Consider the following 16,896-nt stretch of genomic DNA (forward strand, 5'->3'; position numbering starts at 1 on the left):
ATTTCTCAAAATTGAGGGTCAGGGTGAAATGTCAGTTTTCAAAACCTAGGGGGAAAATGAGATAAAATTATTATTCTTTAATATTGTCGGTAAAATAACGATTTTACCCTTAACGCTAATAAATTTTTTTAATAAAAATTGGTCAATGAATAGGTGTTTGAATTTTTAAAACCTTACTAGTGTATATTTGGGAATGGGACCCTATATAATAAGGCCAAAAAACTTATTTCCATCCAAAGTTTAGTGTATTCTCAAACTCTCACTCATAAAATTTCAAAAATCTAAATATCCACCATTATATTAAAATTTTCTATTAAAATTAAGAGTAAAATTATTATTTATAAAAATATGGAAAAAAACTAAAATTTTATTTCATTTTCTCTCTTAGTTTTAAAAAACTAACAATTTTTTTTTCACCTAAACTTTAAAAATTTAACATTTTTTTCTAAGGTTTGCTTCTCTTCTCCAGCTGACAACTGACCCTTTCCACCCAAGCCATCTCTCTTGGTGATAGTCATTCGATTCGTCTTCTAGATGATACATATATATAGAAAAAATTTTAACAGAAGAGATAATATTTGAATTTTTTAAATTTCACATACGTGAGTTTGAGAATATGTCAAACCTTGGGTGGGAATAAGTGTTTTGGGCTAATAATAATTATGATTAAACACCACACATACCTTTACATCTTTGTATAATCTAATCCCATTATCCGAATTAATGTTTGAAATCGAATTCCATGCACCCATATTCATGAATATATCAATTTCCACATTGTTTTGACAAAATTGTCCAAAAGTTGCTTTCCAAAGTCCAACTCACTTTATTATTTGCTTCCAGAAAAACAAAAGAATGTCGGTGTTGTATTTGATAATATCTTAATATTAAGAATAATTCTACTCTTAATAATCAATCAATCATTTGTGTAATATCAATAATGCAAGAGTTGAAATTTTTGGCTTCAGACATATGACGTGTTTGTAAAAGCATGCAAGAAAAAATTATTTTCTTGCAGTCACTCTAATCCAAATATAGTAAATTACGATGAGAAATGTTTAATTTAGATAATTTTATATTATCAAAAATAAAAAATTATCATAAAAATATATTATTTAAAAGATTATTTAATATGATTATTATTTTATTTGATAAATTTTTTTATAAATAAACAATTATTATGTTTGATTAAATGTAATAAAAGAATATTTAATATTATTTTCATTAAAAATTCTAAAAGTTAATAGGTATAATTATTATAAAATATTTATTGTATTATATATTATATTAATTGAAAATGAGAGTATTTTTGTATTTAAAAATTAATATTATATTAATAATATTTTAATATCAAAGGTGAGTTGTTAATTAAATTATCTCTTAAGAGCGTTTGATTTTAAGAATGTTTTATTTTCAAAATTGGAATATTACTTTGAATATTATTGGATATAAATTATTATTATGTTTGATAAAATTTAGTAAAAATGGATAGATATAAACAATTATTGTGTTTGGTTATAGGTAATAAAAAATAACTAATATATTATTTTACTTAAATGTCCTTGAGTATAATTATTCTGAAATGTTTTTATGCTATTTGTCATATTAATTGAAAATAAGATTATTTTTGCCCTAAAAAAATTAATAAATAAGGATATAATTATAATAAAATTAAAATTATCTTGATAATATTTTAACATCTCAAGTGAATGAGATAATCAAATTACAAGAATATTTTATTACTTATAAACAAAATAAAGTAATGTAAATAATAAAAGATAGATTATTTGAGTAATAAAAGATAGATAAACCAAACGTTCTCTTGTTATCACTTGTCACATCACTATAGATAATAAAAGATTATCGAATTCTTTTATTACCTAACTAATCAAATAAAATAATATTAATAATAAAATATAGATTACCCACAAAAGTTATACATATATATAGGTTAGATTTGACTCAATTTTGAGTTAAACTTATAAAAATTAATCAGTTGAACTAGATTTTCCATGACTCGGGATTAGCATGTTGTATGTCTGATTAACGTGTTAATTAGTTTTAAGGAGATAATTATTGTTTTCGTGTCCTATATGTAACAGCGGCTGTGATAGTTGTTTTATTCGTTGAAAGTAAATGAAAACAATATAAAGGAAAAAATGTTAGGGCAAGATGAGGAGGCGCAGAGAGAATTGATTAATTTCAGCTGAATGTAGAGTGGTGGTGAGAAAGTGATATCAGTAAGGAAAATATGAAGAATAAAAAGGGATCATCACTGCAGATAAATGTGATAATAGCTAATTGCATGAACACAGTTTATTATGTTTAACATGTCATTTAGGGTTTTATAGTAACTTCTTAAAAAAATTAAGAGGTGTTAGTGGGCTTGGTTGTTGCAGTGTTGCTGTCAAAATTCATTGACTGATGAACAAACAGCCAGAGATTTTGGTGTCTCTGCCTGTTTTTCTTTGGTCTCCCATGAACATCATATCATATGGGTTCATATGCCATCCTAATTCCACATAACCAAGGACTTGGTTGAATGAGTAAACCTATTATACACAGATCGAATCTATAATCACTGTAGTGGATATCATATCATATCTAGTACCACATAACCAAGGATTTGGTTGAATGAGTAAACCTATGATACATAGATCAGATCCATAATTATTGTATTTGTTTTTCTTTGGTCTCCTATGAATATCATATCATATTATGCCATTCTATTTTCACATAACTAAGGACTTGGTTGAACGGTTAAATCTATGATACATAGATCAGATTCATAATCATTGTACCAAATAAGTTAAAATTTTATAAGCATAACAAAAGCTCGAATCTAGATTTTTTTTTTTAAATTATTATATTTTACCAATTTTACTAACTTTTCAAATCAGTTACAATAAAAAATTGCATACAAAAAAAACAGTAGTTAAGTACCTAACCCACAGCACTAAACACATAAAACGGCATTTGAAATTGATATTGAGCATCCGGCATCTTTTACTTTGAGCAGTTGTAGATTGTGACTGATACTTAATAAAAATTTTAAAAGATGTTTAGTCACTCTAATCTAAATTAAGCATTATAATTATCGAATCAATTAAACAAGATTTTAGAATCCAGACTTGTCAGGATTTATTTTTATTTTGACTGTTGCAATCTTTTTGCACAAAGCAAAAGTTAGATGCTTTCTTACTATTTTTTTCCACTTTAAAGATGGTGGCTTTTGTGTTAAAAAAGATAAAGAAGACCGACAATTATTATTACAGGAGCTACTTAGAAAGAAAAACTTTCCTGTTTAATCTTTGGTTATAATGGTATGATGGTATCCCAAAACACAGTGGCCAATTTATTGTCCACCGTCAGACCGGACAGCTTTGGGTGCACTGGAATCAATCATACAATACCGGACATTTGCGCCTCATGGCAGAGGGATTCCAAACAGGAAAGTAAAAATTCAAATAATATATAACTATATTTTAAGATTAAATTTTTAATTTATTTGATATAATAATTATAAAATCGATTATTAGATTTAATGTTTTACTTATTTGGTATAATTAAACCTATGTCAAAGAAATGCGTATTTTCTTTTTTTAAGCTTTTCTCTCAATAAAATTTTCAACGTTTTATGCCTTTGTTTGGATTGCTACGGTTTTGTAAGACTTAATTTGTGCCATGAAAAAGCTATTGGGGTCGATGATGTAAGTTTGATTTGAAATCTTGAACAATTCTACAGACTAAAATATGCTTTATGGTATTTATATTACTTTCATGCTTTATGGCATTTATATTACTTTCATTCTTTTTAAAACACAGAGAAGTACAGGAACGCATCCATGATCCATCCAATGCCACTATTTTGAAGTGGGTTTTACTGTATTTTAAAATTTCAACCTTTATATCAAAATACCGATCCAGAATCAGCAGTGGACAGAAGCATGCGTTGCTTTAGCTGAAAAAAAATCCAGACCTGGCTCCAGGGGAATTTAGAAGAAGTTATCCAAAATAAACCAGTGGGGAGGAGTATGAGATTGAGAATTAAATATTCCTGTTACTCACACATCATTGAATCAGAACACCAATAATGGAGATTTGAGAGTGACATGCTCACTGCTGGGCCATGCAGAGCCGACGCTACTAATTTCTCATAATATTATTCCAGAGAGTGAATTACCTTTTTCCACCCAAGGTTTTGTCGGAAAACACTTACATTTTTTATCACGTAAATTACACTTTTTCACCCAAAATCAAGTGTTATAAGCGAAAATGATTATATTATAACACAGGTGAAGAAGATGTTGTAGTTACCATACCATATCATTTGTAATTATTTCACTTTTTAAAATTTAAGTATTACCTCTAGCTATCAAAGTCCGATTAACATATCCGTCTTTAAAACAATCCCACAGAATCTTGTTGGCTGCCTGCCACAATTACAACTCTCTTGTCGACCACCACTTTTTCTCTTCTAATCCTTCCTCTAATCTAATCTCCTCCCCTCTCCTCTTTCAATATTTTCCTTTTTTTACACCCCCGTTCTAAATTTTACACCCCCGGCAGGCACAACAACTTGCAAATGTTGTCGCTCGGATATCTACTAGTTTTCAAACGAAAGCCAACTCCCAAATTTGTCGATACAGAACGCTGACATCAATCACAACTACATTCATCATAACAATAATCAACATATCACTCCATCCCACAAATCAATCACACAATTCCGCCAATCATTTATTTGTCAATTAGATCCCTTCTATATTACATTACCCCCAAATCGGCCACCAACAACCATAATATGCACTATGCAAATCTAAATCCAAACCAGAATTTAAAACATTGTTGCAAATATGTTTACAACAAGTTAAAGAATGAAGAAGACTAGCAAAAGCCTTGTGAACAATGGGAAAAGCATGCTCATTGGGTGCAAAACCAATTCTCCTCATATTTATATAGAGTTAATTACTTCATTAGCATTTTAATTACTAGCTTTTAGCTCTGATGAGATGGAGCGAAAGTGGGCGATTAGAGAGAGAAATTAATGGTTTAGAGAGGGAAAAGGTTGATAGTGAGAAGAAAGTGATCATGGTTATGGTGATGATTAGTGTTGGATCCGAATTGAGTTGGCTTAGGCTCGAAATCTGGCTTGACTCGATTCAAATTCATTTAATTCAAATTTAAACTAAATTTAAGTTAAGAGATTTAATTTGTTTTAAAATCGAGTTAAATTTAAGTTAGAGAGAATTGAACTCAGTTTGGCTCGCGAGTTAGTTAAATGACTTGCTTCGGTTTAAACTTAACTTATGGTTTGATTCAAATAATGTTAAATAATTGTTAAATGACGTTATTTTATCAATGAGTTGTGAATTTGAGTCACATATTCGAGTTATAAATTTAAATTATAAATTCGAACTAAACTCGAATCGAATAATTTTTATTTGAACTGAATTCAAACTATCCTTAATATTGGTTCGATATACTCAAACCAAGGAGTGTTCAGGCTCAATTCGGTTCGTATTCACCTTTAGTGATGATTCACAATCTGACAACCCAAGAGATCAATGAAAACAATAAATGTTAATAGAGATAAAACAAGTCAAGGACAAAGTGTCAAATTTCACCAATTAGAGAATAGTAAAATTTCGTGATTATGATATACTTCTTTCAATGATAAAGATATATGACTAAGTGTGATACAAACCTTAGAAGAACAAAAACTAACTATTGAGATTGGAGAGTATAAAATCATATAAATTTCACTCTCTAGAAATTCATACTTTTCAATATCGAATTCAGATCTTATATCTTATACTTAATATCTTAACATACCATCACACTCTGTAACCCCGACGCCCATGTGGATTGACTGTGTGTTAACTCTTTGTTAATCTCAGACGAACATTGTAATGCTGATATTATCACCTGTGCCACATTGAGTAGCAAAATAGCACAAATCTCCTATATTTGAAGAAGAACCTAGGTTACTAGCTATCTCCACTGATTCTTCATTGACAGATCATGACGGTGGTACAAAAAAACGACGATGGAAGACTATTTGATAGAAACAAACAATGGCAATGAAGGCCATCGCAAAGAACCGCAACAATAACCATGAAGGCCACTGAGGATGGAATTGTTAATTTTGTGATGGTGGTGGTATTGGAGTATTTATGACGTGGTGATGGTGTAACATTTTAATTAAGGTTTTTATATTTTGGGATTTCTTTTATTATTTTTCTATGTTTTCAAATTTTTTGGAAATGTAAATCGACTTTTTGTTAGTGTTTTTGTTAACAAATTTTTATTTTGAATAAAAGAAATAATTTATGGACTAAAAAAAAGTGTGATTAGATCAAAACTTAGGTGGGACAATGTGATTCACTCTTTTCAAATATCCGCACAATAAATTCACTCCTTTTCATTTTTAATGGTATCATTATCTATCATCTTAAAAAGAGAGGAAGGGGGTAGATACAAAAGGGTACGATACGAGCCAGGCCATCAGCTAGTCAAATTGATCGCAATGAATGAACCGACACCTGTGATGAGATAATATTTGGACCCTCACAATTAAGCTACCGCTGAATAATAATGTGTTTATATGGTAAATTACCTTTCTACACTTCCTATAATAAATGAAACATGTAACGTTCAATTCATTTATTGGCATTCAAGTTTATCCTTTTGTACTTGGTACGCCGAAGCTGAAGGTACTTCAATTTTCCAAAGAACTTGAAATTTTGGATTCGTATGGTGGGATTGGGTTCAAAATGTGAACAAATTCAGCTGGCTTAGTTATGGTGCAGAGATTGTTGACTGAATTTTAATCCATTGCTATATTTTTTATATCTGATAAATATGAAGCAGTTAAGTCATTGGGATCACATACAATTCTTAAAGATTTATCTCGATATTTACAAAGTCTACCTGATGGCTAGACCGGTAAAACACTCCCAATCCCAAGCCACTGCTTTCAGAGAGATGGTGGTGAATAAATATAATACAGAAAATGAATGGAAATGGTTTATAAAAGTCAATCTTTCAGATGACTGCAACTTTCCAACTTCATCTACGTGTCTTGTAGTAGCAAAGATGCTATTCGCAGCACATTGTCTTGTTTCTTAAATGTTCCTGACAGAGCATTTAAGCAGTTTCTTCGCAAAACCTTAATTTGTATCGTACTGCAGTGCAGATTTTGTCATCAACAAGTTTTCTTTCTGGTGAGCTGTGTCTTGCGTTCCTCCGCACTTCATTTATTTTTTTATTTTAATGACTTCCATTCACATGGCATCTCATCCCTCATCATGTCACTTACTCTTTTTTCTTTCTCTCTCTTTGTTCTTTGACAGGAGAGATGTGGTTTCGGTTTGAGGAGTCATGAGCTCTTCCAGTGTTAGTTTTAGTTTCCATTTATGGTGCAGAGTTCTTTTTGTTCTTGTAGTTACATTTTCTGTTGTTTATAAATCTTTTGGGGTAAACCCGGATAGTGTTCTCTTGCTTTCTTTTAAGTACTCGGTTTTCAGTGACTCTCTTAATGTTCTGGAGAGCTGGAGCTTCAACGATGAATCTCCATGTTCCTGGAATGGAGTTACATGTGCATCTCCAGGAACGGGATACTCCTCCTCTCGTGTGATAAGCTTGTCCCTTCCAAATTCTCAGCTTCAAGGTTACATTCCAGCGGATTTGGGCTTGATAGAATACCTGGAAAATCTTGATCTATCTAACAATTCTTTAAATGGGTCTCTTCCTTTCTCGCTTTTCAATGCTACCCAGCTTCGCTTCCTGGATTTGTCAAGTAACTTGATCTCCGGTGAGTTACCGGAGTTTATGGGAGGGCCATACAATCTTCAATTTCTTAACCTTTCTGATAATGCCATGGCGGGAAAGCTGCCTACCAGTCTCACTACTTTGCAAAATCTAACTGTTGTTTCTTTGAGGAATAATTACTTCTCTGATAGTCTACCAGGTGGATTCAACTATGTTCAAGTTCTAGATCTGTCTTCAAACCGATTCAATGGATCTTTGCCTCCTGATTTTGGAGGCAACAATCTTCGTTATATGAATCTCTCTTGCAATAACATTTCAGGAGAAATTCCACCAGGATTGTCAGAGAAAATTCCAGGTAATGCGACAATTGATCTTTCGTTCAACAATCTTACAGGAAAGATACCGGAAACCAGTGTTTTTTTGAACCAAGAAAGGAGTTCATTTTCTGGAAATTCCGATCTGTGTGGTGAACCAACTAATAATCCCTGTCCAATCCCTTCTTCACAATCTTCTCTTCCCAATGGCTCTGCGCCTACTTCTCCTCCTGCAATTGCAGCAATGCCCAAAACCATTGACTCAAACCACCGCTCCGTCCCCGCTGGGCCTGGCCAAGGCTCAAAAGGACTCCGGCCAGGAACCATAATAGGCATTGTCTTTGGAGATGTTGCAGGAATTATAATCCTTGCAGTGGCCTTCTTCTATGTGTACCGCGTAATAAACAAGAAGAACGTCGAGTCTACACTGAAGAAAGAAACGAGTGCAGCTAAAGATACGTTGTCATTGTCTTCATCCTCATCCTCAGAGTCAAAAGGGTTCACAAGATGGTCATGTTTACCCAACGGAGGAAACGACGGCGAGGAAGATTCAGACACCTCAGTTTCCGATACAGAGGAGCCCCAAAGTGGGCGAAAAAGTCTGGACAATCAACGGCAACAACTGCATGATCATAACAAGAAAGGGAAACTGGTAACCCTTGATGGAGACAAAGAGCTCGAGCTCGAGACTTTACTCAAAGCTTCAGCTTATATACTTGGAGCTTCTGGTTCCGGTATAATGTACAAGACAGTTCTTGAAGACGGGACAACATTTGCGGTTCGCAGAATTGGTGAGAGCAGTGTTGACCGGTTCAGGGATTTTGAGACCCAGGTCCGAGTCATCGCCAAACTGGTGCACCCCAATCTGGTTCGTATACGTGGCTTCTACTGGGGAGTTGATGAGAAGCTGATTATTTATGATTATGCCCAAAATGGCAGCCTTGCCAACGCTCGTTACAGTAAGTATTTTCTTTTAATTTGTTTTTTACTCCTTTTGGTCATGTGTGCGCAAATTAAAAGATAAATAGTGGTATTTGCTAATGTGAGCTGCGACTTAGATTTGACGGTGTAGTTGGTGCAACTGAAACCTTGTTTTTATTGCGTGACGAAGTCAACTGTCTGGGGCGTTTCGCTATCGTTGCCGTGACGGCGTTTGATAGCGATATACGCACGCCATGGTTATATAACAAACACATAACTAATCACTTCAATTCGATAATAATAATTTTAAATGTATATATTTTTTATGATATAATTATATATATAAATAATATATTATTATAAAATTAAATATTTTTGATAAATATAAATTAATATTCAACTATATGATAAAAGTTTTTTTTGATTTTTTGATTTTTTGCTAAATTATACTTACAGATAAATATAAAGGCATGAATACTAAAAAATAGTGCTGATTTTAGAGTTTGGATTTTTGCAGGAAAAGTTGGCTCATCTCCTTGCCATCTACCATGGGAGGCCCGGCTGAAGATAGCCAAAGGAGTGGCCCGTGGGCTTGCCTTCCTCCATGAGAAGAAGCATGTGCACGGAAATTTAAAGCCCGCAAACATTCTTTTGTGTGGTGATATGGAACCCAAAATTGGCAATTTCGGGTTGGAAAGGCTTGTAACAGGCGACACAAGTTACAAAGCAGGGGGATCAGCCCGAATTTTTGGTAGCAAGAGGTCTATGGCTTCACGTGATAGCTTCCAAGATCTTGGGCCTGGACCCAGCCCGAGTCCAAGTTCTCTAGGGGGCATATCGCCGTACCATGCACCTGAGTCGCTGAGGAGCCTAAAGCCTAATCCGAAGTGGGATGTGTACTCATTTGGGGTCATACTGCTTGAGCTACTAACTGGGAAGGTTATAATAGTTGATGAGTTAGGGCAGGGAAATGGGCTTGTTGCGGAAGATAAGAACCGGGCTTTGAGGCTGGCAGACATGGCGATAAGGGTTGATTTAGAGGGCAAAGAAGAAGCCTTATTGTGTTGCTTCAAGCTAGGGTACAATTGTGCATCCCCTATCCCACAAAAGAGACCGTCAATGAAAGAAGCACTTCAAGTTCTTGACAAATTCCCATCTTCATCTTCATCTTCACATTTATTGTACTTTTCTGGTCACTAATGAAATAAGCATAAATTTACCCTTTGTAGAGAATTATGCATGTATGTATGTATGTATGTATAATTGACTAATACATCTTTGTTCAAGGTTTGGATTGTAACAGAGTTGAGGGTTTTTTTTTTTTTTAATTTAATAATAAAGCTTGTATAACAAAATATATAGAGCATGTGTCCCAAAATTCTAAAAAAAATTCTTTTATCATAATCAAACATTTCAATAATCATAATATTTACAACATGTACCATAACAATTTACTAATTATTTATGCATGTGAGTGGATGATAATTTTATTAAGTAATAATCTAGTGACATTGTCAAACTTATAAACCTGTAACCCAATTTGATTATTATCACCATCACTATTAGCTTTCAACATTAACTTAAACCTAAATGGGATATGTTAACATCATAAACCCTAATTAGTGTGCTTGATGGTGTGATCAAAAAAACCTTGTCTATATATGATAAATATTATATTGTCCCATAGGGAACTCACACAGAAGGCAAAATGTATAAAACATTACGGTTTGAATGCAAAGAGACGGGAGACTAAAAACAAGATTCTAATGAGAGAGGAGTTACTAGGATTGTGGTTGCCACTTGAAGAGAGATGAATTTAGTGAAACCTTAGCACCTCACAAAATGGAGAGGACACAGATGCGATTGAATTAGTTTTTTATGGTTTGTTTTATTTTATATAATGGTAGTTGTGTGTTAAATGAAGAACAATTTTGTCCCAAATAAAAAATTACTCAGGCCAAATTTGAAATTTGATATGTTTGTAATTTTAATTAGAAACGAGATTGTTTTCATTCTAAAATTATTATAACTGAACGTAAAATTGTTAAAAAAATAAGATTATTTTAATAATTTTATAATATCTAAAATTGAAATGGTAATCAAATTATTACTATATATTATGTTACATTAGTTTGATAATAAAATATTATATACTTTTTTTGTTATCTGTATAAATAATATTTGGTATATTACTAAAATATTTTTCTTATTTCTCAAACCAAACACACATTTAAGGATTTTGGTGTGATAGGGATGATGACATAACAATAAAATTATATGTATATATTTTTAAATACATAAATGAGTATATATATGATGTATTATTATGTGATTAGATATTATACGATAATTTTGAATTAACGATAAAATAACATTTAATCATATGATTATATATATCATATAAGTATCTATTTATATATTAAAAAATGTTTACATGTAATATTGCTAGGTGACATCATTATATTTAATTAAATTGTTTAATATTTAAAATTTTAGTCCTTAAAAGAGTTCATTATTTTTGTACCGCCCATCAAAATCTGGCCATTTTATTATTAACCCTTTTTATATTGTAATTAAGCAGAAAATGGAGATCCACGGCCCCAAACTCATAAGAGGAGCGCCCACTGCACGCACACCGTTGGATCAGGCAATTAATTTTGAATTGAAAAAGTCCCGCTCTTCACTCATTTTAAATCGCCCCTCCCTCTAAAACAATAGAGCCGTTAGGCTGAAAGAAAATACGTCTTTCACACATAGAAGGACAAAGAAACTCAAATAATGGCGACAACTATCAGCACGGCTTACTTCGTTGGTAGATCGGAGATTCTCGCTTGGATCAACTCAACTCTTCAGCTCAACCTCTCTAGAGTCGAAGAGGTTTGTTTCTTTTACTTTATCTTCAATTTCTAACCCTAATTTCTTTACTATTATTTTTTGATATTGATAATTTTATTTTTGGATCTTTGAATTGAAATTGCAGGCATGTTCCGGTGCGGTTCATTGCCAACTGATGGATGCGGTTCATCCAGGGATGGTCCCGATGCACAAAGTCAACTTCGATGCCAAGAACGAGTACGAGATGATCCAGAACTACAAGGTCCTTCAAGATGTCTTCAACAAGCTTAAGATCACCAAGGTTTAATTTAATTTCACGATCTTGTAGTTACTTTTATTTTTTATAGATCTGTAACTTTGCACCTTATATTATGCATTAATGGATTACTGTGCCGTTTAAACTTCAAAATTATAAGTTAAAATTTATGAGTTTGATGACTTTGAATTAAGCATGTTGAGGTGAGCAAGCTGGTAAAAGGAAGGCCGCTTGATAACCTGGAGTTCATGCAATGGATGAAGAGGTACTGCGACTCTATTAACGGAGGCCTTATGCACAGGTGAATTTCTTTTTATCCTAATTTTCAATCCCACCATGATAATATTTAATTCATTTTAGTCGTGGTTTCTCTCAACATTATGACCTAAAAGTGAAACAGGTTATAAGTTTGATCAATTCTGATACCACCGAGTATATGAATTTGATTTCTGATGACTTCTAAATTTGGTACATTGTTTCATAATTATAATTTAATTTTCATTGAGCAATCTATGAGCAGTCATAGAGCATCATGTCGTCATGCATTGTAAAATAATTTCATTTAATTTTTGCTATTCATGTTTCTCTTGACTTATTGAGTTGATTTAAATCTCTTAGAAATTGAATTGGTTTTATTGTATTCAGCAAAGCATATCAAGGCAACATTCAGATTAGTCACTTTCGGTTTGATAATTTGTCTATCAGCTAAGTTTTAAATATACTAATAAGTTTCGGATTTCGTCCTTTCTTGCAGTATGCATTAGAGAGTTTGGGCTTTTGTTTTTTTTTTAATTGAATTTTCTACTCCAATCAGCGGAATTATTGATAATTCCCTATGGAGTGGGTGAAATTGTATCGAACAAAGATATTCCTGGTTCTCAATTTGTATTTGCTTTCAGAGCTTTGACAATTGTTTGGTACAACTAGTTCTGTTCATATTTCTCTTTTTCTCTTGATAATTAGATTAACTAGAAATGAAGCAGTGTAAATTTCTGATTTTTTATTGTCTACAAATATTTATTAACAGACCAAAGTTCTAGTATCCTTGTTAATGGATCATGTCTTTTGATGATTGGGGGATTTATTAGTGAATTTGGTTTCGACGTTTTTTTAGTTATAACCCATTGGCAAGGAGAGAAGCTAGCAAAGGAGGGAAAGAAGTAAGCAAGAAATCTGCAGCATCACAATCTACAACCAAAGGTTCCACTGCAGCTTCAAAAGCTCAGTCCTCACACAGTGCTCGAAGGAACGATGCATCTTTTGTAAACCCTACAAATCAAGCAATTAAGGCTTCTAAACCTTCTGTTGCAGTGCCAGCATATGATGAACAGGTAGATATTACTTATAAATACGAGGAAGAGGATGGTTTTATTGGGGGTTAACTAGAAAGGCTAATAGCATTTCTCACATGCAGATCACAGAGTTAAAGCTGTCAGTGGATAGCCTTGAGAAAGAGAGGGACTTCTACTTTGCAAAGCTGAGAGATGTTGAAATTTTGTGTCAGAGTGCTGAGTTTGAACGCTTGCCTGTACTGTTTTCTTGGCTATATCTTTTGTGTTGTTGGAAGTTCATAGTAAAGGAGTGGACTCATTTTGTGCTAATCACTAATACCTTGCTGTGTTTACAGATTGTTGCAGCAATTAAAAGGATTCTATATGCTACAGACGATGATGCATCGGTGATGGCCGAAGCGCAAGCCATGTTGTCCCACCAACAGCAGGAAGCAGAACCATTGAGTCCCATTGCAGAGGCATCAGAAGAGAGAGCAAGCTCAGATACTCAAAAGAGGAAAAACATTATGAATCTTGAGGTTGATGCTGCTGGCATCTCAACCTTGTCTCCAAGGCGACGACTTTCCGATGTATCAGATGTACATTGCGGTGGGTCACCACTTATGACTTACTGATGAACTCCTCAACTTTTAGGGGTTAAAAATGTAGCTTTTGCCTATTGGACTATGCAATTTTACCTACTGTATCATACAATAGTGTAAAACCTTTCACTGAAATGTCTGTATGTGCTTCTGCTTTTCTATTAGTTTGATTTGTATAAATTTTTTTTTTTATAAGTTTGATATGTTCCATTGGTTTGATTTGTTCAATAATTTTTTAGTTTGATTTTTCAGAAATAGGGTGACGTGGAGGTGTTTGCATGAAATCAGGCCCTTCTACTATGTCTAAGTTATAGTCCATTGAAGAAGACTAAGCAGCCAGACACAAAATCTCTTTGAAAACAAAAGAAGGGGATTAACATAAATAATTATTGAACAATTCACTAAAATCTGAGCTGATCTCTGTAACCTTCAATATGAATTCAGAAACTAGGACGGTAACTTCTAAATATCTATTTCTGTTTCTGATATGTTACATTGATAATGGTGATTTCATGTAGAATTTTGTATTATAATTTCATGACAGGTGGTTAAAACTACAAATCCACAAGGAGGAGTTGAGAGAAGGGTGGAAACCGTTAAATATGATTCATCAGGCGGGCAAGGCCAACAGGTGAGGAGTGTGGAGGTGGTTCACCACCTCCCTCCTAACACCAGTGATGGTGTCTCGGCGGCGACAGGTGCCACTTCTGCCGCGGAATCCATTCTCCAATCTGCCAAGGAAGCCATCTAAAAATAAATAAATGCTTGACCTTCCCAATTGCAAATGAGTTTTATTTATTTATTTATTTTTATAACTTGAGAATATCTTCTTGAATTTTATTGACATTCTCTAATGTCCTTGAAGGATGCTTTGTTTTGTATTTCTACCATGAAATTAGGGCTGGATTCGAGCCGAGCCGAGCCGAGCTCGGCTTGCAGCCAGCTCGGGCTCGGGCTCGGCTCGACTTTTTAATGGCCGGCTAGAGTTCGGTTCGAGCTCGACTCGAGCCGAATTCGGCTCGAGTTCGGCTCGTTTTCAGTTCGGCTCGGTAACGGCTCGGCTTGACTCGTTTTTTATATCAAAACGACACCGTTTTGTATATATATGGATCAAAACGACGTCGTTTTGTATAAAAAAAATTTTTTAAAAATATATTGAGCCAGCTCAGGCTCGGCTCAAGCTCGATCGAGCTGAGCTGAGCCCGGCTCGTTTCGGGCTCGAACCGAGCCGAGCCGAGCTCGAGCTCGAGCTGGCTCGGCTCGAATCCAGCCCTACATGAAATTTATAATCATATAAATAAAACGCCATTAAAAGGCCTGGTCTTCGAGTTTTGAATAGCGTATGCAATTTGTTTCCTTCACCTTGAACCAACAGTTCATTGCGGATTTAGAATCTTGTAACTTCATCTGTTTTGTCTTATGTGGCTGGGTAAGTTATTGTGTTAATTGGTAGGGGGACAGAAAGATCTTTATATTGCACAAGAAAATGAATTTGCTACTTTTTTAGCTTGTCTTCAACGTTAGGAATTTTTGAGTTACTTTTTTGGTTTGATAGGCGAATGGGAAATGCTTATTGAAGTTTTGGATATTAAATAAAAGTGATTCATATTAAAAATGTGGCAACCTAAAGTTTCGAGATAGAGGTAAATGAGTATTCCAAATGACAAGGAATTAAAGTAGAGTCATTCTAAATATAAAATACTCATTTTGTGCATCGTATTAGATAAAATGATTGTTCCAGAAGTTTTGTCATTGCTAGTTCCAGAAATGTTTAAGTTGCTTTAAGGAAGAACAAGCTTGTTTTGGGAAGAATAAGGTTGTTCCAAGTTTGATGATTCACGAGAATCATAACAAAAAAGGAAACTAGCTCATTCCTTGCAGAACAAGAAAGTTGGACATCACTTAGAATGCCCATTCCATTGGACAAGACTAAAGAGTTTTAGTTTGAATAAAATTATATTTTGGGTCCACTTATATAAAAGTAACTTCAATTAATCAATATGATCCATTTAGAGTTTTTTTTAAGAGATTAATCAAATAACGATAACTCATTAGATGTGACACATTATCAAATCACAGAAATTTATATGCTCATAATTGATTTTTGGCTCTTTTGTCATAAATTCTTTTTAATTACAATGACATTTTTCACGATAGTTGATATTAGAGCGAGGGAAAAATGAGTGGATTGAGTGAGTGCACACATGAAATTCAATAGCAAGAGAAATTTTCAATTTATGGTAGTCGAGGGTTTTAGATTTGTTAACATAGAATAATGTAGAATAACGTTTACAAGGTGTTGAGAGAAATAGAGCTGGCCAACATAGATGAGGAAAAATGCCAAGAAATGGAAATAGTTGTTTTCAATACTATTCAAATGTGTTTGTTAAATTTAGTAATTTATGATATGACAATACAAAAATAACACAAGGTTTATGATCAATGTGTAGTCAGAACAAGACAACAAGTTTCATTGTGTCTTCATCATTGTCTCTCTATGACACAATGTAAAATACAAATATCAAGTTACTATAGGTCACCAATATCTCATTCAAAATATGTCCCTTAACCTTCATGTTAGTATGGTGACTAATTATTAAACCCATCACCAAGCACAAAACTGGTTAAAGTATATATCTTTCATATTTATCCTAAATCAGAACTCATCAGTAAAGTTTTTTTATAAATATCCCATTAAAGTATCATATTGGAACCCATCACCATATTTATCCTAAACCATCATCAAGCATAACTCTAATTGATTAAACCAAACATTCTCTATATTTACTTTAAATCAAAACTCATTAATAAAGTTTTTTTTATAAATATCCCATTGAAGTAGTTTGTTGAGGCCTTAAACCCTAAAACCATAGTTGTGTTAAAATTATTTAAACTAATAATGAATAATACATCATTTTTGTGCC

The 16,896-nt window shown here is 33.2% G+C and overlaps 2 protein-coding genes across 4 annotated transcripts; both read left to right on the top strand.

Moving 5' to 3' along the window:
- Window positions 1–6,825: 6,825 nt before the first annotated feature.
- Window positions 6,826–10,308, top strand: LOC123212422 (probable LRR receptor-like serine/threonine-protein kinase At4g37250). Of its 2 annotated transcripts, XM_044631552.1 has the most exons (3): window positions 6,826–7,226; window positions 7,356–9,046; window positions 9,526–10,308. In XM_044631552.1, exons 2-3 carry the CDS (start codon window positions 7,384–7,386, stop codon window positions 10,206–10,208), a joined length of 2,346 nt encoding a protein of 781 aa, XP_044487487.1. In that variant the 5' UTR covers window positions 6,826–7,226; window positions 7,356–7,383; the 3' UTR covers window positions 10,209–10,308. The 2 variants fall into 2 exon arrangements, with proteins under 2 accessions (XP_044487487.1, XP_044487496.1); XM_044631561.1 differs by having other exon boundaries at window positions 6,826–9,046.
- A 1,412-nt stretch (window positions 10,309–11,720) lies between these two features.
- LOC123216871 (microtubule-associated protein RP/EB family member 1C-like) lies at window positions 11,721–14,807 on the top strand. 2 transcript variants are annotated; one of them, XR_006502363.1, is made up of 8 exons: window positions 11,721–11,885; window positions 11,989–12,144; window positions 12,294–12,400; window positions 13,214–13,430; window positions 13,514–13,627; window positions 13,727–13,979; window positions 14,225–14,427; window positions 14,517–14,807. XR_006502363.1 is itself a non-coding variant. In XM_044637504.1 (6 exons), the coding sequence occupies exons 1-6, from the start codon at window positions 11,787–11,789 to the stop codon at window positions 14,003–14,005; spliced, it is 972 nt and encodes a 323-aa protein (XP_044493439.1). In that variant the 5' UTR covers window positions 11,721–11,786; the 3' UTR covers window positions 14,006–14,186. The 2 variants fall into 2 exon arrangements, 1 of the variants encoding a protein (XP_044493439.1); XM_044637504.1 differs by lacking the exons at window positions 14,225–14,427; window positions 14,517–14,807 and having other exon boundaries at window positions 13,727–14,186.
- Window positions 14,808–16,896: the final 2,089 nt, after the last annotated feature.

Source organism: Mangifera indica, chromosome 1, assembly GCF_011075055.1.
Source record: "Mangifera indica cultivar Alphonso chromosome 1, CATAS_Mindica_2.1, whole genome shotgun sequence".
Classification (NCBI taxonomy): Eukaryota; Viridiplantae; Streptophyta; class Magnoliopsida; order Sapindales; family Anacardiaceae; genus Mangifera; species Mangifera indica.